The sequence below is a fragment of the Primulina huaijiensis genome, chromosome 14 (assembly GCF_012295235.1).
Source record: "Primulina huaijiensis isolate GDHJ02 chromosome 14, ASM1229523v2, whole genome shotgun sequence".
NCBI lineage: Eukaryota > Viridiplantae > Streptophyta > Magnoliopsida > Lamiales > Gesneriaceae > Primulina > Primulina huaijiensis.
This window is the reverse complement of record NC_133319.1, coordinates 19,936,664-19,959,557: the sequence shown is the minus strand read 5'-3', so window position 1 is coordinate 19,959,557 and position 22,894 is coordinate 19,936,664. Positions and strand designations below refer to the sequence as shown.

The 22,894-nt window shown below is 33.4% G+C and overlaps 3 protein-coding genes across 4 annotated transcripts; 2 read left to right on the top strand and 1 right to left on the bottom strand.

The window, feature by feature from the left end:
* Positions 1–1,032: 1,032 nt before the first annotated feature.
* LOC140957399 (uncharacterized) lies at positions 1,033–2,711 on the bottom strand. Its single transcript, XM_073414631.1, has 4 exons — positions 2,329–2,711; positions 1,833–2,083; positions 1,522–1,692; positions 1,033–1,109 (listed from the first exon to the last, which is right to left on the bottom strand). The coding sequence occupies exons 1-4, from the start codon at positions 2,558–2,560 to the stop codon at positions 1,092–1,094; spliced, it is 672 nt and encodes a 223-aa protein (XP_073270732.1). The 5' UTR covers positions 2,561–2,711; the 3' UTR covers positions 1,033–1,091.
* A 3,755-nt stretch (positions 2,712–6,466) lies between these two features.
* LOC140957376 (serine/threonine-protein kinase SRK2E) lies at positions 6,467–10,465 on the top strand. The gene is made up of 9 exons (XM_073414605.1): positions 6,467–7,025; positions 7,326–7,400; positions 7,485–7,586; positions 7,662–7,715; positions 7,806–7,898; positions 8,151–8,243; positions 9,222–9,326; positions 9,399–9,497; positions 10,003–10,465. Exons 1-9 carry the CDS (start codon positions 6,849–6,851, stop codon positions 10,294–10,296), a joined length of 1,092 nt encoding a protein of 363 aa, XP_073270706.1. The 5' UTR covers positions 6,467–6,848; the 3' UTR covers positions 10,297–10,465.
* Positions 10,466–11,425: 960 nt separating this feature from the next.
* Positions 11,426–22,555, top strand: LOC140956984 (cleavage stimulation factor subunit 77-like). 2 transcript variants are annotated; one of them, XM_073414002.1, is made up of 23 exons: positions 11,426–11,744; positions 12,489–12,580; positions 12,695–12,757; positions 13,462–13,571; positions 13,810–13,910; positions 14,449–14,510; positions 14,618–14,758; positions 15,703–15,831; positions 16,143–16,189; positions 16,934–16,997; positions 17,647–17,767; positions 17,967–18,025; positions 18,122–18,190; positions 18,790–18,930; positions 19,136–19,200; positions 20,070–20,166; positions 20,564–20,623; positions 20,884–21,036; positions 21,204–21,270; positions 21,354–21,455; positions 21,713–21,862; positions 21,954–22,139; positions 22,229–22,555. In XM_073414002.1, exons 1-23 carry the CDS (start codon positions 11,702–11,704, stop codon positions 22,411–22,413), a joined length of 2,307 nt encoding a protein of 768 aa, XP_073270103.1. In that variant the 5' UTR covers positions 11,426–11,701; the 3' UTR covers positions 22,414–22,555. The 2 variants fall into 2 exon arrangements, with proteins under 2 accessions (XP_073270103.1, XP_073270104.1); XM_073414003.1 differs by lacking the exon at positions 11,426–11,744 and having other exon boundaries at positions 12,483–12,580; positions 13,462–13,527.
* The last annotated feature ends 339 nt before the right edge of the window (positions 22,556–22,894 follow it).

The following is a 22,894-nucleotide window of genomic DNA, read 5'->3' as shown; positions in this document are numbered from 1 at the left end:
TTTAGATATATATATATATATATATATATATATATATATATATATATATATATATAGTTTAAAATTCCCTAAAAAATAACTGTAGTTCATCGGTTCAAGATCTGGACTTAGCTCAAGTTCTATATGCCAAAGGAAAATACTAAAAAACTGATTCGACGAAGCGGGATGCGTAAGACGTCCCGAGATTATAAAAAGTAAGCCGTGAGATTTGAAGTAAATATTGAGTCCGTCTGGTTGGAGAAGTCGACCGATTAAAGAGTAGCTCTTTTGCGAGACGATCTCACGAATCTTTATCTGTAAGACTAGTCAAGTCTACTGATATTCACAATAAAAAGTAATACTCTTAGCATAAAAAGTAATATTTTTTCATGGATGACCCAAATAAAAGATTCGTAACACAAGTTTTTGCCCCCGATTAAAAGCATTTTTTGTTATAAAAGTTGTTTTAGAAAACATTTTTTTTTAGAAAATAGAATTTATGGCTTCTATAATTGCATGTAAAAACCAAAACAAAAATATTTTTCAACATTTATCCAAAAGTCAAAATTCACTTCTGTTTTTTCCTTCAATAAAAAACTTGAAAAGTTGGATTTATTTAAATGATTGTTTAAGCTACAATTTCTATATCTAAACTCGTCCATTATCTACAACATTGGTGACAAACAATTTACACAACATATCTCTGAAGTTGGCTACTCCAGCTGTGGATCTCTGATCTTTCATCTTCTTCTTCTTCCACAATGGTTCCCCCGCCGGTCGTTGTGGATGTGCCATGAGAGGAACCAGTCAGCGCCGAAGGGCCGTGAGGTGATCCGGATTCAGAACTGCTCGGTCTCAAGGATTCACCTAGCGGTTCTTTGGGGATCCTTAAACCTCCTAGCCCAACAGGCTGGGTATTGGTTGAAGGAGTAGATTTTCTGGTGTGAATGCGGTATTTCTGAGATGAAACAAGATCAAGAAACATATGGATCGATTGTCCTTATCAATAATATGAATGGAAGAAGGAAAAAATCGAGTCGAGATCAAACGCACTTGCAGATGGCTCTTTACTTGATCGAGAGTGAGATCTTCGACAGCCATGTTTTCTCTGATCAGCCTAGGCGTAGCAGCTGCCAAGAACACAATATAATTCAATCAAACGTGCAACAAAATTAACTCCCTAAGTTACAAGATAAAGGTTCTTTCTTAAACTGAAAATTTTAAGAAGGGTGGTGAAATCGCATTACAAACTTAGGCTGCCACGGTCCTTGCCCGCCTCTCTCTCACCAACTTCATAGAATTTGAATCTTTTACGTTCGAAACTTGGGAATTTGATCTTAAAAAGCTAGCGAAAGACTTTGAAACTGATCAACAAAATCCAAAGTTTTGAACGAAGTTAATCAAGATCCAAAAGTTCCCAGCTCAAGAAAGCTTGACAATAGTTACTCCTAATCATGATCCAAAGACAGAGTAAACTACATCCAATTTTCCAACAAAGAATCTACAAATATACTGAAAAAAGACAAGTTCTTGAATCCGAACCTCGAGCACCTCCGAGCTTGAGCAAGGCTTCCACAAACCGGTGATGCAATTCAGGCGACCAACTTCTCCGCTTCTTAGTAGTCTGTTTCTCTTCAGCCTTGCTAGAGATAATTCATCATCCTCTTCTTTCACCATGATCTCTAATGACTTGTTCATTTCTTCTTTAGCTCTCTATTTACCCCCCCCCCCCCCACCCCCCCCAAAAAAAAAAAAAAAAAAAAAAAGAACATAAGAAACGCAAAAATACACAAATCCCATAAACCATATAAAGAAATTTCTGTGAAATTTCAAGCTTTGGACCACCCCTTTACCTTTCTACTTTTATCTGGTTTTAACATTTGTTTGATGTTATCGAAACCCGAATTTCGAAAATGGTGATCGTTGTTTAAGTTTCCCAACCGCAGAGAATTCTCCCGACTCCTTTCATCATCGATATTTGTAAAAGCATTCTCTTTAATGGTTTCAACTTCATCTTTCTTCAATGGTATGAATTCTTTCAACATTAATGGCTGTGTACTTGATCTTCTGCACTTCATTAACTCACCTTTCATCATCACAATTGCTGCAAGAACAGAAATGGCGAAATCCCAATCTCATAAATCAAACTCAATCCAAATCCAAACAAAAAATCAAAATCAGAATCAATTATCAATCCAATCCCAGGAATTCGACATTTCAAACCAAAAAAAAAAAACATAAAATCTTAATCCCATTACACAAAAGAGCCGAAAACATAAATCAATTACCAATCAAAGACAACAAAATTTCATTAAAAAAAAGGGAACGAAGAAAAGGAAAACAACCCACCATCGTTCAAAAGGAGCATGCACAAAGGGAGTTCTCTTTTAAACCCATAGATCTTCTTAATCTCATCTTGCAGCCTACTGACATATTCATCGAGCTTCGAAATCTTCTCAGACACGCTACAAATCCTCGAAACTTCTTCAAGAAACTCCCCGATTGGTTTTTGAATGAAATATTTCGATGAAGACGGGCAATCCAAGCTGAGTTCCGGGCAGATTCTGGATCCCGCACCCATATTATCTGCAGATCTTTGAATCTCTGCGATTGGGTATGAATCCAATGTCGTCTTGCTCACGTGTTGGAAGTGTGAATGGGTGAGAGAGAGCGGAAAGAAAGACGAAGATTCTGCTGACCGTGGTGAGGCAGAAATGTCCGCTGAATATGGTATCTATTTATTATAGAATCTTTTTCGAGTTGTCCCATATATCATTTCTGTCGTTTTTTTCTGCCAATAAATTATTCAAACTAGGGAAGGTAAATATCATAAAATTTCCGACTTCTCCCTACCCGAAATTTACCTGACCTAAAATTTTCCCGACCCGCTCAGAATCGGGAAAGAGATCGAGAATATAGGATATACCCGACCCGACCGGAATATATTAATAATATTTTTATTAGATTTTAAAAAAATAAGAAATCCCCACTTTATGTACAAGAGTTCCTGTTTGTAGACCCTATCCAATTTCATATTTTCATTTCGTTTCAGGCTTTCACCTATCCTTAATTCCTCGTTCCTCCAGCGCCGCCCCTCACATGAAACTGAAAGTCGAAACCTAATTGGATTTCAGGGAAGTGTTTCATTCTTTCTGCTTCATAGCTTCAGCCTTCAGGTGCCAGAAAAATCATTTCTATTTTTCTTTGTTAGTCTGAATCTTCTATCAAATATTTTGCTTTCGTTCGATCGCTATTTTTTTCTTGTTTGCTTTCGTTCCCCTAATTTCCAGCTTTGATTTCAGATAACTAAACTGTTGTTTTTGCCTTTAATTTGTTCGATCGCTAGTTTTTTATTATTATTTTTCATTATTTTTTTTATAATAATGAAAAATTATTTCAACTAACAATGAAATGGCCTAATATTGCCTTAAGTTATTGACTTGCCTCTCTGTTGTGATATTGTTTTTGACTCGTGTGGGCACCAATTTTCTGAAATTGTTATATTTCGGTTTATCTATAATTTATTAGAAATATGCTTTAATTTATAATACTTATGTACATACTACACACTATGTCATGATGTTCAATGAATTTTTTAAAAAATATTTATCGGGATTTTGTCTCCCTTCCTGACCCGATCCCGAACATTCGGGTCCCGATATTTGTCCGGTACGGGATCAGGAATCTTTTTTTTTTCTCAATTCTTATCGGGACGGGGATCGGGTTAGGGGTTTACGGGACGGATCCCTGCCCGATCCCAGCCCTAATTCAAACATATATATATTGGAATTTTTGTTAGAAAATTTTCAAATTATTATTACTTAATAATATTTGATGAAAAATTGTGAGATTTACAGACATATGGTATAGTATAATTTTTCAAATTATTATTACTTAAATTGTCCAACAACTTTTATGTTTGGATCGATATAACTTAAATCAATTTTTTTTCTTGAAAAAAAAAACTAAAATTTGTAATTAATACTATAATTACTGTAACATTAATAACTACATTCAAATGTTTAGCAAGGATGAGTCGAACACGTTGTCGAATGAGGTCGTTGATCAATTGAACACATAACATTCAGGTGATGTTGTTAAATGAGGTAGTTCATCAATTGAAAATATTGTATTAAAACGAAGATAATTTTAGGTGTAACATAAATTCTTTCGTCAATTATTTTACGTTATCTAGAATTTTTATTTATTTTCCTAACTTTAATTATGGCATAGTTTTTCCCCTTGAAATATGTCAATCATTTTAATTAAGGCATAGTTGTAAGTTGAAATTAAGGACATGATTAATATGAATGAATGAAATCAATATCGGAATGAAACGGAAATGAGAATGAAATGATAATTATATATTTTTTCCAATTATCAATACCGAAAGAAATGAAATGAAATTAATTTTAATAATCAAATATTTTTTATTTAAAAAATTCAAAATAATAGTTTGTTCAAAAAATATTATTATTATTATTATTAATAAAATAAATCTGAGGATCAGATATAATTTTGAGGTACTAAAAAGAGACATTTAAGTTTTGAAATAATAATTAATATAAAGTTCATCTATAAAATTTTTACAAAATATTAAAGGATTTTACAAAGATGTATCAAAGAAATTAAACAATAGAAGATTTTATCGAAGTCCACATTAGAAACATAAATTCAAAAAAAATCATCCATAAACGTCTTAAACACCAAAAATAATAATTAATTTTATTTCATAAAATAACTATCATTCAATAAAATAGTATACTAATTATTATCCAATAAATATTTATTTCAATTTTTTATTTATATATTAATATTATTATTATGACTATTAACTTATGATTTTATTTATTTTAATTATTAGTATTTACATCATTATTAAATTATTATTATTTTATTTTTTAATTATTAATATAAGTATATAATATTTTATTATATATCGTTTTATTATTTTCATTGTGATGAAGATATATATTTAAATTAGTTAAATTAAATAAGGTAATTTTTTGTAAAATAGATAAGAATTGAAAATGATCATTTTCATTCAAAATAGATGGAATGATCATTTTCATTAATACGAGAATATTAGCATTAACATCCCATTGCCATTTCAAACATAAACATATAAAATTAGATAAAAATATTCATTTTATTTTCACCTTATTTTCTCATATCGTATGTGTCTTTCTGTTCATGCATTGATCATGAATTGCAGTTTTTTAGGGGAAAAAAACATATAAAATCTCTTCAGCGAGGTATTTAGTTTTTTTGGCAAAAACTTGTGTGAGACGGTCTCACTGGTCGTATTTGTGAGACGGATAACTTATTTGGGTCATCAATAAAAAAATATTATTTTTTATGCTAAGAGTATTACTTTTTATTGTAAATATTGATAAGATTGACCCATCTCACAGATAAAAATTCGTTAGACCATCTCACAATAGACTTAGAGACTTATTCTTATTTTTATATGGACTTTCCAAATGAAAAAGCTATAAATGAAAAGATAAAGAGGGTTGGCTTCCCAAAGCACGACACCAAAATTATATGCTATCTTTTCTTCTACTTTGTTTGAGTCTAACCAGACAAACTAGTGCTGTGATGGATTTTTTAAATACACAAATTATCATTTTTAGCATAAAAAATTAACATTGTATAAAAAAAATTAAAAATTTATTAAATCAGTAAATTTTATTTTATTTTTTACAAATTTAATTTCTAACTTTTTTAGCAAGAGTATTTACACAAAAATTAACTTATAAATAATAAATTTATACTTACTAAATTTAAGATTTAACTACCAACTAAATGAAAAAATTATTACTAAAGAGAATATATATTATAAATAAATGATTATGAAATAAATAATATGGATTTATAAAAAATATTGATTACTTTTTTCGTTTTTTAAATATTTCTATAAATAAAACTGAAGATTATTTTAGAAAAAAAAATCATCACTAAAGAAAAAGAAGAAAAAAATCTTAACAATTACTAGGTTTGTTTTGTTTTTTTTGAGTTAATTTTTGTTAAACGATTTTACGGATATATATGAATGAAACGAGTCGATCTGATTCATATCTAAAATGAAAAATAATAGTTTTGACATAAAAATGGACACTTTTTCATTGACCATATTAAACAGGAGATGTATCTCACAAAATTCACGACAATCTCATATAAATTTGTGTATTGTTTTTGTTTTTGTTTTTTTTAATCATAGTAGTTATTATTAATCTTATCTTTAATATATAGTATAGATATAGAAATATTATCAAATTATTTTTTATCAGAATTTTTTTATTTTTCTATGACATATTTTAGATTGTATTTTTCGGATAAATAATCGAAATACCCCTATAAGTTTTCGAGATTTAATTATAAAAAAGTTTCTCACAAAAATAAATATATATATCTAAAAATCTGGTAATTAATATTAATCCTATTTAAAAGGCAACAATGCACCAATAATTGAGGAAACTACTTCACGAGCACCTTCTCTCTCTCTATACCTGTACGCTCTCAATCCCACACATAAAGTATAGATAAATCCTCGAAGCAATGCCACTTTTACTCATTTTTTATGCAATAAAGTGACGCACTTTGATTGTAAACCGGACTATATCTGCTCAATAAATTACGTGAAATGTGAACGGCGACGTGTGTTTTCTTGTGTTTGGTGGGGATAAGTGAGCTCTTCACGGGCTTGATCGCTAGCCATCTCTGTCTTCCTCGTCGATTTCTTGCCACGTGAAAGTCAGAATTGTGCTGGATTTTTGTGGGTGTCCAAGGATTTGGAGTGGGTTCGGTTCTTTTTGTTTTTTGGTGGGGGGATTTTTGGTTCTTCGGGGGAGGGTGGAAAGCCGGAGATGGATCGACCGACGGCGGGGATGGGCCCTGGTATGGACATACCGATAATGCATGACAGCGATCGCTATGAGCTGGTTAAGGATATCGGGTCGGGTAATTTTGGGGTGGCTCGGCTTATGAGGGATCGGCAAACCAACGAGCTTGCTGCTGTCAAGTACATCGAGAGGGGTGAGAAGGTGAGGTCCTATTTACACAGCTTTGCGACTTCCTTTAGATGTTCTGAATTATTTTCTAGAGAATTACATGGTTAATATTGAAGTTATTGAGGTGCAAAAGATTTTTTTTAATTTTAAAATAAAAGTCGAATTTCACCATCGAAACAACACTATATTCTCCTCGATTGCATTTCTGATCACTCGGAATTGGTTTGACTAACTGTGAAGTTGGATGGTTGTGTTCGTCTTTAGAGTTTTGCTTTCGTTTCACCATTTGATATCGACTTCGTTTTACTTTGTTCTTCTTCTTGCTTGTGGTAGATTGATGATAATGTGCAGCGGGAAATCATTAACCACAGGTCTCTAAGGCATCCCAATATCGTTAGATTTAAGGAGGTAAATATATATATCTAATCCGTCCTGGTTGCCAAGATTCTGGAGTTTTCCTAGTTAGTGTTTATGATAACAAAACTTTTCCAGGTCATATTGACGCCGACCCATTTGGCTATTGTGATGGAATATGCTTCCGGAGGAGAGCTATTCGAGCGTATATGCAATGCGGGTCGATTCGGTGAGGATGAGGTACAGTCTTTCGCGAAATTGATTTTCTTGATCTCAGTTTATATATTTATATTAAGATCATCACTTTTGCTGTAGGCAAGGTTTTTCTTCCAGCAACTTGTATCAGGAGTCAGCTATTGTCATGCTATGGTACTTGGCCTTTTTTCCAATTGTGCATATGTAAACTGCACATGCAAATTTTTCGTACATTTAACTGAAATATGCTTACTTTTTATGAAGCAAATCTGCCATCGTGATTTGAAATTAGAGAACACATTACTGGATGGTAGTCCTGTTCCACGGTTGAAAATTTGTGATTTTGGGTATTCCAAGGTACATCGTAATGTCTCTCAACCTATTTAAGCTTTCTAGATGATAAATATATAATACTTCGATATAACTCAAGTTTTTCGAGCCATGATTACGATTAGTAGTCCAAATAGTGTTTTCTAAAAAAATTTACCTTTGCACTGGCAATTACATACGATGGCAAAGTGAATTGTTCGGTCATTACGTCGTTAATTCTTATCTTAACTTGCCCTTTCTTCGGGCATTTTCATAACAGCTGTGTTTGCCTTATTTCAGTCCTCAGTGCTGCATTCTCAACCAAAATCTACAGTCGGTACCCCTGCTTATATTGCTCCTGAAGTGTTGCTCAAAAAAGAATATGATGGAAAGGTACTGTGTAGTATTTTCATTGGATTCCACTGAGTTGGTTGTTTGTTTCGCAATTCGGGCGGCACACTGAATTGGTGCCTTAAGCTTTTACTTTTTAGTTTTAGTTATATTCTTTCGTAGTCTATTTGCTTGTGGGTTGGTGTCATAAATATATCAAATATACAATTTTCCGAAGGTTTTTTTTGAGGTAATGTATGATATATATTTTAGAGTAGAATTATCATAATCAGTGAAATAAGTCAGCAGTAAGTAACTCCCTTGAGCTCCATAAATGGAATATGCCAAGAAAAAGAAATATAAGGTATGCAAGATAAAATGCATCACCACCTCCTCATACGGTGCATGGCTTAAATCTCTCTTGATTATGGAAGAAGCTTGGGTTCAGACTCAAGTTAAAACACGCCCCTCGCAATTCTACTAAATGAACAAAGAATTAAAATGCATAAAGTGGCAGGATGGAGCCAATGCACCTCAGATACATTCTAGGTTGACTGTAATTAACCTTTTGATTTATTTCTCAAATTCTGACAAGCTAGAGAGTTCTGAGTTCAGGCTTGACCAAAACTTAAGAATCTTTAAGTCGGCCTTGCTAAACTTGAATTTGTTGTGTGAAAACTTAGCCAAGCTAGAGCTATCCTATTTAGATAAGAAGCTTGGGTAGCTTTAAAAGGTTCACCAAAGATTTTCATAGCATTCGGCAGTAGCTCGATGTAGCAGTCACACTTGTTCATATTTGACCCAGAAATATTATCGGATAATGTATGCTGCCTAAGAGATAAGCCTACCCCTCGATGCAATAATTTTTAGGCCCTTCCACTGTTGAAACATGTTTTTTTTTGGCAGAAACCCCCATCATATCCCTTTTACTATCTTTCCACATTAAAAATGTTTCTGCTTCACCCTAAATTAGTTCAATAAATGAGCACTAAATCCACATTATTATACATGGTTACTGAATATCTACTATTGCTTGTCCAGATTGCAGATGTTTGGTCTTGTGGAGTGACTTTATACGTCATGTTGGTGGGTGCATACCCATTCGAGGATCCCGATGAACCCAAAAACTTTAGAAAAACCATACAGGTACTCACAGTAAAATTCATTTATTAATATCTTTGTTACATATTACTTATTCAAGGATTGGCACATTGGCAGCGAATTTTGAATGTCCAGTATTCAATTCCTGATTATGTTCATATCTCTCCAGAATGCCATCATTTGATCTCAAGGATATTTGTGGCAGACCCTGCCAAGGTAAGTTATTAATGGTGGTTATCTCAGTTTCCTCATGCTCGATATGCAATGATCATTTGCTACTTGCCCTACTTCTTGTTTAATTTCCAATGGTTCCAAAGATGTGTTATCTGTAAATGTGTGTTTGCCGATTATATCTGATGACGTGGTGCATATTTGGTTTCATTCTCGGAATAATGTATATATATTTTATTATGGACGTAGTATCGTATAATGTTGAGTAAATGATGATGGTACATCAAAAACAAATTTTCAATATCATGTAGGGTGATGAAAAGTTGAACCGAGAGTAATTATTATAATGATAGGTGTAAAAACAAGATGACATATGTTTCTGGGATAATTGATTTCATTTTTGGGAATGAAAATGTTTTCAGAAAATGAAAATAAACATCTTGTGTATTATTTTCTTTCTTTCTTTTTCTTTTTTACTGGGGGAGTGTATTTTTGGCTCTAAGTCATCGTCAACATCTTGTGTATTCTAACTCCTCCTAAACTTTGATAGAGAATTACGATGCTCGAGATAAGAACCCATGAATGGTTTCTCAAGAACCTTCCTTCCGATCTCATGGACGAAAATATGAACAACCGTCAATTCGAGGAGCCAGACCAGCCTATGCAAAACGACGATGAAATAATGCAAATAATAACTGAGGCGACCATTCCAGCCGCTGGAACTAACAGCCTGAATCACTATCTTACAGGAAGCCTAGACATCGATGATGACATGGATGAAGATCTGGAGAGTGACCCAGATCTCGACATCGATAGCAGTGGAGAGATCATCTATGCACTGTGATTCATGCTCAGGAGGGACCTTTGAATCTTGCAGTAGATAAAAATGGTCTTCCATAATATAACATGGTGTAACTTCATTACATCTGAATTGTTGTTATTTGTTTTTCTTATGTTATGTTTCGTTGTTGTAATATTAGTCAACCCATATATAAAGCAATATTTACCCTTTACATGTGATATGCAGTGTTAGTACTCTCAAGTCTTGACTATGTATATATGGTCTTGGATAGGCGGTGGAAATATGTTATTTTTGTTTATTTGTTTCTTTTTAAAAATAGAATTAATTTTTTTATTTTATTTTTGGGTTTTTTGGTTTTTATTCTTGATTTCTAAAATCTCATTTATCTTTATTTTTATGACGTTTTATTTATTATAATGATAAAATGTCGTATATATATGACCAAGTCACAATATTCAAAACCAGAAATTCTAAAAATGGAAACTACTTAATTAACAAAATTAAAAGAAATTATCATGTGGCCTGAGCAATAAAGAAATTGTCGGGATAATGACGGAGATGAGGATCTCTTGCATCGGTTTATTTTCGATAAAAATATTTTTTTTTTCAAACTCGATATTGCGCAAAATCCATTAATTTTAAAATGGTCCGTATATTAGACTTGTATACCAATTGTATTTGTACATGATTTCAATGTCTGAGGTAGTTAATTCTGGGATAATATATTTCCTTCTTCGTTTTAATTATGTCTCACAATGTTTATATATACTATTACATCGATACACACATGACGTCTTTGTATAATAATTTTTTATAATTCATTTGGTTTACATTTAAATGATGATCAAAATATAATCATGAGATATAGTGAGACATTACACTATAATTTTGATATATGAATTTAAAAAAAAACTCATTTGGAATTGAACATACAACTTGATGCTTAGAAAAACAAAACTCTATCCACTGTGCTACATGTGACTTACATTGAAATTTTTATACTTTATTAATATATATAACTAATATAACAGACCATCATACTAAAAATTAGTTATTTTGTGTGTCTCAAATTTATAGAAACAGTATATATATATATTATACATTATATATATTACCTGTTTAAATTTTTTAAGGATTCTGAACAAATTTCATCAATATTGTTTCCTTTTTTGGAAAGAAAAAATTTTCTTTATATTTGGGCCACACGACCTGGTACTAACCCGCAACCGTTACTCCGCCACCAATCAAATTTCCGCCGCGGTCTACTGGCGCCTCTCTCCATTCTCTGTGTTTCCCTTCAAATTATTCTTTAATCCGCCATTAGCTTGAGTTGGATTTACTACTTTCTTTCACTTAATTGTGAAAATTAACGCCACAGTGCGACGAATTGAAGAATCGTTAAATTAAGTTTTTCGATGTGTAATTCTTGATAAACCCTAATTGACTCATGAGCAACGGGACCGCAGAATCAAAATCTACAACTCTCTCTGGTAATATATTTTTCCACAGAATTTTGATCACTGTCTTTGTTGAACTGTATCTTTAATTCAATCTTGCTTACTTTCTGTTAATTGGTGTATCTCTGTTATCTGGAATCAATAAAAATTTCTTGTTCTTTCCCAATTTCGTCGTCAAATGGAGTAAAACTTATACTTTATTGCACTTAATTGCTGAAATAACACCAAACTAGAAGAATGGGGGTAGTTGTATTAAAGGCTCTCAAATGTGATTCTTGGTACTCCTCAATTGGGTGATGAGACTCATGACGAACGAGACTGTGTATCAATTTTTATCTCCGTTTCTTGTAAGTTTTGTGCTAGCAGAATCTTGAAGACCACCCTCGTTTAAATTGTATCTTTAATGCACCTCATTAATCGGAATATTTCGTTCTCAAAACAAATAAATAAATTGGAATGTTTCGACCGCTTCCTGATTACTCATAAAATGTAGTAAAATTTTAACTGTTTGCCTTATCGTCAAAACAACCCCAACTTTAGAAGAACGGGGATTGTAATTCTTGATATTCCCTAATCTGGTCGGGTCAGACGGTAATGTGGATCATATACGTGTTTCTGGTGCTCGTGTACCGAATCTTCAGAAACCATTCCTTTTGTTTCCATTATTTACTTCATACTTGTGTAGTTCAATAAACTGGAAACTTTTATTTACTGGAATTAGAAATTATTCTTGTTGCATTCAAAATTGATAGTTGTTTGGTTTGTTGATCTTACAAGGCTGGAAGTTGAAGGATAACGAGACACAAGACAACATTATGTCTGATAAGTACAACGCTGAAGCCGCTGAAGCTCTTGCAAATGAGGCATTGGTAAGATTGTTTGGTCTGTTGTTTCGTGGGTGCATGGATGTGTGTTTTTCCTCCCACTTGAGTTGGTTTATGATATATGGTATGTGACTTATTGTGTTATTAATTTTTCTTCAGCGTCTGCCAATCTCAGAAGCGGTGCCCATATATGAGCAACTCTTGACCACATTCCCCACAGCGGTAACCCCTTTCTCCATAATCTCATCCTCAAAGCTATATAACATCAATTGCATGGTGAATGTTATAAAATAATACCAGCATTATAATGTAAAATAAGTTTTAAGTGTGATATATGTTATGTATCGTGCAGAAAATATAAAATGTGGATATGTGTATGCCTGATGTTTTCTGAAGAAGTTTTTGGTGAATATATAATTGAAAGTTCTATTCCATGAATAGCTAGATGAAAGACTTAAAGAGGTGCACGCATTTGATAGAGACTTTACCGTGTACGTGTTATGCACTCCAACGTTAGTACATGACCTATTATATTGGGCCTAGACAAAAACAATCCCGAGAATCATAAAAGTAGGTCTACCAGAAGGCAAGCAATGTCTGTTGCAATTTCACAAAAAGTTCCTATTTCCACAGTTACTGGTCATGGCTGTTTAATGCTTGATATCTTAGTTTTCTTTTTTCAATTCTCTATTATTATTGATGTACAACCTGTAGTCCCCTATTTCTACTGTGAATATCATCTATTTGTTTCTCTATTTAGAAATAGCTATTACGTACGTATCTGGAAGTTTAAATGCTTTTAACCTTGTCAATATACTTTCTTCGTGTTGCATTATTTATTTCAAACTATTGAGATTCTCCCTAGCACACATTTGTTTTTGCTAGATAACACATTAGGTGACCAAGTTTCCTACACTTACTTGCAGGCAAAATTTTGGAAGCAGTTTATAGAAGCACACATGGCTGTGAATGATGATGAAGCAACCAGACAAGTATTTAGTCGTTGCCTTCTGAATTGTTTGCAAGTTCCTCTTTGGTATATATATGTTCTACTTTCTCTCTAGTTGATTGCTGTGTTGGCTTTGGGAGGGATCAATCGATAATAATTTTTGAGGATCTTGCTGTTATTCACTGATTTTGTACTCATTATAGTTGTAGCATTATACAATGTGCATCTTATTATTACTGTCACCTAACTTGCTTCTTAGATTTTATTTACCTGTTTTTAAACTGAGTTGATGATGATTACCATGCTTTCACAATGTCAATTTCAGGCGCTGCTACATCCGCTTCATTAGGAAAGTTAATGACAAGAGGGGAATAGATGGCCAGGAAGAGACAAAAAATGCATTTGATTTCATGCTTAATTATGTCGGTATGTTAAATTCCCAAAATCCTCCTGTGGAAATATTACAGTGAATCCACAAAGTAAAGTTCATGTAACTGCTCTAGTCCTGAGTCAATCTTTATCTGAACTGCCTGAAGGCCATTTCTTAAACTTCATGATGAAATCAACTGATGTGTCCACACTTCTTCTTGTTGTAGTGAGAATTCCTGGGTCTTGTCTAATTTTTTTCAAGGATAAAATTGCCTGAAATTTCAGCTAGTTTGTTTGATATGACCTTGATGAATTGATTTCGTAAAACTTAGGCTGGACTTGTTTACGCTGTTATTTGATTGCAATTACATGTTGAATATTTTGGTAAAAAAATTGTAAAAAAATTATCACAAAAGTTTGTTGACCCCTCGACCTGTTAAAAATGTTCTCTATTCCTATGTTTATTTCAGTGACTTTTAAACCTTTCATAATGCTCTGTATCAAGTATCTACGAACTTGCATCTTCAATTTCTTACATTCACCTTTCAACCTAGTAATTTGGCTTCCGAAATTAAGCTCATTCTATTTGTTTCAGGGGCTGACATTGCATCTGGTCCTGTGTGGTTGGAATATATTGCATATTTAAAATCCTTGCCGGTACAATTATTATATGTCCATGCTCAAAAGTCAAAGTACTTAGTTTGCTGTCTCTTCATGCAATAAATTCACTATTTTGTGTGCCCAATTGTATGATAATGGAGCAGGCACAAAGAACTCTAGAGGAATCGCAAAGGATGACTTTGATACGCAAGACATACCAAAGGGCTATCGTTTTGCCTACTCATCATGTTGAACAGCTCTGGAGGGACTATGAGAGTTTTGAAAATTCAGTTAGCCGTGCTCTGGTAGAATTAGTTTCTGACTTCAGTGTAAATGGTAGACTTACAACATGCGATAGTTTTCTTTGTAAACGCTCCGATCAGAAGTCAGCAACAGGAAATAAGTTGTTTACTGCTCTTCTGGGTACTCTGCTTGTTAAAAAGCTTGCATATCACGCTAAGATGATTTATAGCATATTGAACTTTTTTTATCATTCTGATATCATGTAATCATATTGACAGTGACCAGATGTGCACTTTGAGTCAATTTAATGTAATATATCGTGTTAATAATTTTAAAAATCTAATTTAATGTGTTAGTTTGGCAAGCGGTATTTTTTAATTGAAACATACAGAGAGACTACTAACAATTAGGCTTGTATTCGTAGATATAATTTACTTGTAATGCCTTTAATAATTATTTGAGCGTGATATTATCAAAAATGCAAACACACATGAGTTGTATCAATCCAAAGTCTTCATTATTGGAGATGACAAGACTACCGTAATGATCGCCATATATGTTTAGTTATAATCATTAAAAAGGAGTACACAGCCAAGAGATCAAGACAGTTAGTATGACAACTTATCCCGCAAATTATTCATATCTTCTGGATGAGATTTCTTAGCAAGTTCAGATTTTCATTTTAGCAAACTCTAGGCATAATTATTGAAGAAAAAAGACTGCAAGGGATGTATACTAAAACAGAGTTTTACACACATGAGTATTTGGCAAACCTCTAGCTTTCAGAATCAGAAAATATTCTTAAGATTTTCTTCATTTTTCAGTGGAATCTGTTTAATTTTTTTTTTATCTTGAGGAGCACAATGGTGTAAGAGGATCCATATAGCCAACCTGACTTAGTGGGATAAAGGATTATGTGTGTTGTTGTTGCTGTAATGGTATGTCATGATTTTGAAAGTAATTGTGAAGGGAAGTTGTTACATCTCATGATTAATATATCTTGTAGGCAAAAGGGTTGTTGTCTGAATATCAACCAAAATATAACAGTGCAAAGGCTGTTTACAGGGAGCGGAAGAAATATGTAGATGAAATTGATTGGAATATGCTAGCTGTTCCTCCTTCTGGTTCTCCTAAGGTATTATTTTACCTCAAATATATATCATGGATGGTTTTCCGCCTTTCTTTCTTCTTATGAAAAAGATGGTCTTAGTTACTTGAGTGGTTCTTGGTCAGCGGCCTGAGAAAAGTGTTGTCAAAAGGTTCAAACACTTCAACGTGTTGGGAATAGTCATGCATGTATTTATAACTATGTATTTGTGCATGAACCAGCTGATTACATATACATATGTTGAATTTGGTAATGTTTTGGATTGTGGTGTTCAGATTTTCATTCTCGTCAGTTTATTGTTTTTAAATTAAGAATTGGTGAAACTATACACTTTTCAGGAGGAAATGCAATGGATGGCATGGAATAAGTTATTAAGCTTTGAGAAGTAAGCCGACGCCTCTATTGTTGTTATGTTTGTCCTCGTAAATTGGAATTATTAGGAATTATATTGCAGTGTAAATGTGAGGGATTCAAATCTATATACATTCATCCAATAAATTTAGAGGTTTTATATACATTCAGGGTGCTCAGATTTCACGTTTCCGATTGTTTATTTTTTGGCATTTGCGATTGGTTTGTTTGTATCGTTGCCTCGATAGAGGATTATCTTCCTGAATTTCTTGAACTTTGTATTTTTAAGCTGATTATTCTGCTCTCTGGCTGTACCAATTGTGTAAATCCTACTAAATACTTTACCCAATTACAGAGTCGTTCATGCTTGGTGACATTTGCGCCTTAGTATTGGATGGGTAGCTTCCTGATACCTTTAGTCAGGCAAAATTTATAGTTAATGGCTTGATTCCTTTGTTCTTGAGCATTTTGGCATGGAAGAGGTTGAGTCTTTGATGTTTATGATTTATTGCTGTATCTTCTGTATATTTAGACACATAACGTAATATTTTTCAGACTTTTATCATTGATTTCATGTTGCACCAGAATGTGCTTTTTGAATCTTTCATCTTTGTCAGTCGTCCTTTTCATCGTTATTAATGTTTTTCTTTGCAGGTTTTTGCTTGTTTTATGTCATTTACTTTCTTTTGTTGCTTGGGATAATTATACTTCTGGACAAATCAGGGTACTAACATCATGAGAGCTAAGTTTAGTTAAATTTGTGTTAATTTGTTTACAGAGGCAACCCCCAGAGGATTGATAATGCTTCTGCAAATAAAAGAATTGCATTTGCTTTTGAGCAGGTATCATGCTTAACCTCATTAAAGGAGGTGCTCATGCCTTCTAGCATTTTCTTTCTTTGTTAGAAATTTCACATGCTCTATACTGAAAAAAAAAAAAAAGAAAACAAAGAAGAAATTTCACATACTCTGTGTTTGAGATAAATCTCACACTGAAACCTGCTAAATGTTTAGACTTTCTCACTTTTATTTGTTTACTACACAATGACATGTGTTTTAATATGTGCTTTGTTAGAACATCTCCCCAGCTCAATTATTCTATCAGACTACGATTCTGCTGTAATGATGCATGCTGATAAATGAAGAGTGTTTTTGGCTCTTGAGTCTTTTCATATTTGAATTTCATGATGACTCGTGAATTGTTTCATAATTTTGTGTTCTTAACATGTATCTTGTATCACCTTCAAGCATATGAAATAGCATGGCTGTTCTTAGTGTTTCGATATTTTCCTGATTTACTTTTACCTGCCTCTTAAGTGGACTGTGCTTTACACCATCTGTGTTGAGATCCAGTGATTAGTGTGCTTTCCGATTATGGTTTTTCAGTTTCGATTTATGTGTGCTTTTAAAAAAATTATAATTTTTTTAAAAGTTTTTTTGTAAGTTATGGGCATAGCGAAAAGGGAAGACTACTAACTCGTTTGATTTCTAGTGCCTCATGTATTTATATCATTACCCTGATATATGGTACGACTATGCCCAATGGCATGCAAAAAGTGGTTCCACAGACTCTGCAGTTAAAGTTTTCCAGCGAGCACTGAAGGCTCTTCCTGGTATTTCTCTCAGCTTAAAAAAAAATTCATTTGTGACTTTAATTTTGTATACGAGTCCAAGAATTTTTTTTTTGTTTGGCTGTACGCATCTTGCAAAATTGTTTATATGTACATCTCTAGCTTGTCTCTCTTTCTTATCAAGACCACTTTATGCTATTTCTTATTTGGTATTTTCATTAGTTCATGTTTTCATTTTCAGATTCAGAAATGCTAAAGTATGCCTATGCTGAGCTAGAAGAATCTCATGGAGCAATTCAGGTTTGATATATGAGATATGCATTCGCTTGTTTGAAGACATTCAACTACATAATAATTGGCATTCCATTTATTTCTTACCGTGGTGCTGCCTTGCAGGCTGCAAAGAAGGTTTATGAGCTCCTCCTTGGGGATGGTTTGAATGCAACAGCTTTATCACATATCCAGGCATGAGCATATCTTATTTCTTTTACTTTCCATTGTGTGAAAATGGTGGAGGAAAGAGTCTTCTCCAACCTGTATGTCACTGAGACATGGGCTGATAACAAAACAAGTCTCAAAAAGAACTGTCATTTGTTTATATATTTATGATTTGGAATCATTGATCAGGTCACATCTTATCTGGTTGACTTCAGTATATGCTAGATACTAAGATCATGGATTTAAAAGTTTATATTGTATCTATATTTTAGACTACAGTGATTAACTTTATGTTCCCTTGCTATCGAAAGCCTTGAATCTTGATATGAGCAGCGTTAGGCCATTACATTTCAAACACCTATTAGTTGCCAACTGGTTCTATTTTCATAACTGACGCCAAAAAAAAAGTCAGATTCCATATAATTGATTAGTTTGGACTCTGGACATTATTTTAGCTTCCTTGTGGTGAACGAGGTATCATTTTACTGTTACTGATTGTTTGCCAACTCCTGAGTACCCGAGCACGGCTTATCATGTATCAGTGTTTTGTATTTAGTAGCTATGCTAAAATGTCGACAGATTGAACTTCCTGAATTGGTTACAACTGACAATGTTTTACTTTGCAGTTCATACGATTTCTTAGAAGAACCGAAGGAGTGGAGGCAGCTCGCAAATACTTTCTGGAGGCTCGGAAATCTCCAAGTTGCACTTACCATGTGTATGTTGCATATGCCATGATGGCCTTTTGTCTTGATAAGGACTCCAAGGTATAATTGATTTTAGCTTTAACATTTTTAAAATCAGCATTTTATCTTTATATCTTTATTAATTCCTTCGCCTGCATATGCTAGCGTATTTATTTCCTGTTAACTTCTTATTTCAAAGCTGGAGAAAATATTATCACTGAATAAGTTGCAATACATGCATTCAAATTGACTTCTAGTTTTAGTCAGTTTTCTACATTTTTTGCAGGTTGCACACAATATTTTTGAAGCAGGTCTAAAACGGTTTATGCATGAGCCTGGCTATATTCTTGAGTGAGTTCTTTTACAATTTACTCAGTAAGAAGTTAGTGTAACGGAGAACATGCTCTGTTTCAAAGAATGAATGATGTTTCTGCCCGAGTTTGTGAACATTATACCCCTTTTCAAGCTTAAAGGAACCCTATATCCTTGTTAAATTTAAGAAATCAAGCAAATAATTTTTATCAGCTCTGTTCATGGGCTGGTCTATATCTGGCTACACCAGTTATGTTCGGTCTATCTACTCCAGGTTAACTTGCCTTCTTGGTAATCTTTGTCTTGGTGTTAAATACCGTTTGTTACTCATGTTATGTTGTTGATGGCACATTTGCCAACATGTCAAGTTGTGGTCATTTAGTTGTATATTAAAAGACACAACCAAGGTTCTAAAATTTGCTAAGCGTTAGTCGGACGCTAAATCAGCGCCTAGGCCGCCTTGGCTTAGACTAGGCGCCGCTAGGCAGATTCCACGGTATTGACTTGATAAGATGAAGTTTGGTGTGTTAGGGCAAGTCAACAAATCGCATTATTTGTTGTACTTTTGGTTCAAGACCTATAAAAAATTTACTTTTCATTTTTTACATTGAATTTTTAATTTAAATTAAAAGGCCAAAATTTTTTTTTAAAAAAAAAATTTTTGGCCGCCTATGCCGATTTTTAGAACACTGTATGCAGCAGATTCAACACAATTAGAGCACTGAAAGTAGTTAAAGAAATGTCAAATTTTCATGCTATTTAAACTGTTTGAACAAAATACAGGACAAGAAAAACGAAATATATTTTGTATTCAACTGTTTTCTGAGCCCTTTAGACTATTAGATCATTTTTACGTTATTTGTCATATATAATGATTGAGGCTTTATTTTGATGGCTTTATATTGCAGATATGCTGATTTCTTGTGCCGTTTGAATGATGATAGAAATATTCGTGCTTTGTTTGAAAGAGCTTTGAGCTCGCTCCCACCAGATGAATCTGTTGAGGTTCTGCAGCAGTTTCTATGATTTTCTGTTTTGTAATTTGATACTTTATTGTTGATTTTGAAAATATTCTCTCTAGCAATTTTGAATTAGTTTTAGGGCTGATTAACAAGCTGCTCAAATGTTAATCACAAAGTTGTTATCATAAAAATCTAACCTTAGGCTACAGCAATATGATCTCCACAGCCCAGATTTTCTTTAGTTCCCCACTCTTTTAAAACCAATAATACTATGTCTTAAGCAACCACAGTTCATATTGGATACCTTGTCATGATTTTTTTTTTCTTTTTTTTTTCATTTTATACTACCTGCCTTCAAAATGGATCACCATCGAGGAATTAGATGAAAAGAAATAATTGTTGATCATATTGTGTCAATAAAAGGATGTTATTTTTTTTAGGTTTGGAAACGATTTAGCCAGTTTGAGCAAACGTATGGAGATCTTGCCAGCATGTTAAAGGTAATTTTATTCTTGTGCATCCCTACATGTGAAGTTCTTGTTTCATTATTTCAATATTTATTTTTGTTTATTGGTGGGATGATTTAGCTTTGCATGGCTCAGTGCCTTGTTTCGATTCACAAAATATAATCAGGTTTTTTTAGACTAAAGCAAAAAATGATCATTGTTGACTACTTTTATGAGACTGATAAAAAAATGTGAGTTATTATGTAGCCGCATATATTTTTATCTGATCCGAGCTTTCATCTAAACTGTTATAGGTTGAACAAAGAAGGAAAGAAGCATTGTCTCGTATGGGAGAGGATGGAGAATCCGTTTTGGAGAGTTCTCTGCAAGATGTTTTATCACGTTATAGTTTTATGGATCTGTGGCCATGCTCAGCCAAAGACTTGGATCATTTAACTCGGCAAGAGGTACTTTGTGTAATCTCAATGATTTTAATATTTACCCTCGCTCCTGTCCCAAAAATACGGTGGAACAAATGAATTTTAATATTCACTTGCATTGGTTGAGAAAATAAGTCTATCACCTTTTTTGTTCACATGTAAAGAATGATTAGAGTTGCATTCCTTTCTTTTAGTGGCTCTCTAAGAATATCAAGAAGAAGATTGAAATTCACGTTCCTCCTAATGGAGCTAGTTCTTCAGGTGATGTAATTATTATACTCATCTTGCTATTCATGGACTATCATTGCACACCTGATCTTGCATTCTTGCTACTGCAAATGCAGATAGGAGCATTTCGGGAACTCCAAATGTTTCAAATTACCTTGGGAAGATTGTGTATCCAGATACATCAAGAATGGTGATTTATGGTCCGACTCAGAGGCCTGGTAGATCATTTTACCAAAATTTTGTTGTATTAAAAAATATTTATAAATTATAATGCACATGTAAGATTCATCTTCTCTTAGATGGGGTTAAATTCCAAAATGATTACCAATATTGTGCTCATTTTTTTAGAAGAATGACTTGTAACCGTGGAAAACTTTACTTTTGTGGATGTCCATTGGTAAACTTACTGTTTTAGATTTTAAATTTGATTGTAATCTTTGTTTCATTTTTCAAAAGTTAATTCTGGATTTCTCAGGAACTGCTGCCCCTGTGCTTCCTGGAGTCCCAAGCACGTTACTTGGTAATACGTTGAATAATGGAGGAGCATTAAATCCGTTGAATGGCAGTATTAAAGTTTTGCCTCCGGCATTATTGAACTTTGCTGCAAATTTGCCAGCTGTTGATGGTATCTACTGAACTTATCCCTTGCAACTAATGTCACCGAAGGTTATCATCTATTGTTGATTAATCATGAATTGTTGGTGCTTCAATTCTAGGCCCATCTCCTGATGTTGACTTTGTGATATCCATATGTTTGCAAAGCGATTTAACTTCAGCAACTGCGGTATCTGTGGCGCGTCCACAGTTGCAAGTTGGATCTGCTCCAAGTACCAGCAACATATCTGGTTCGAACAATTATAAGCAGGGGGGCAGACTTTCTGGAAAAAGAAAAGATTCTGAGAGTACGCTAACGATTTACTTCATTTGCTTTCATTCTTGAGGAGAAAAATGACACAAAAGAATTGATCACAAATATTTCTTATGTTCACAGGGCAAGAAGATGATGACACTTCTACTACACAAAGCCAACCGTTACCTAGAGATGCTTTCAAGATTCGGCAATTGCAGAAAGCTCGGGTAACCAGTTCACGAGGAGGTGGCGGATCTGTATCATATGGTGGTTCTGCTTCATATGGGAGTGGTTTTTCCGGTGACCTTTCTGCAAGCTCTGGTTAATGGATACTGTATTTTGTTTTACGAAATTGTTGTCTGTAATTTATAGTCAGCATGATTTCCTTTGTATCTGTATCCATGTAACCATCTTTGGTCGATCAATAAAATAAGATCTTTTTTTCCTTAATTACATGTTCTCGTTAAATGTCGAGGGATTGTTGAAATGGCCTTTAGAAAGTGTAATGATCAATTTTGTCCTTAAATTAGTTAATTTATCAAATTATTCTGTGACTTACGTTAAATTCCAAATTCATCCTTTAAAATTGTATTTTCCTCTTGATTTGTAATTTGAATGCTCATTTCAATTGACCTTTAAATCAACGACTTCCCATTATTTATCTCTGTCCACAAAATTTATTGCTCGTCTAACTTAATAGCAGTTGGGTTTATGTTAATTTTGATGGCAGATTTTCGACAAATATAAAGTATCAATTTCAATCGAAAACTTTTAACCAAAAGAACTTGAAATAATTTGTCACTATGA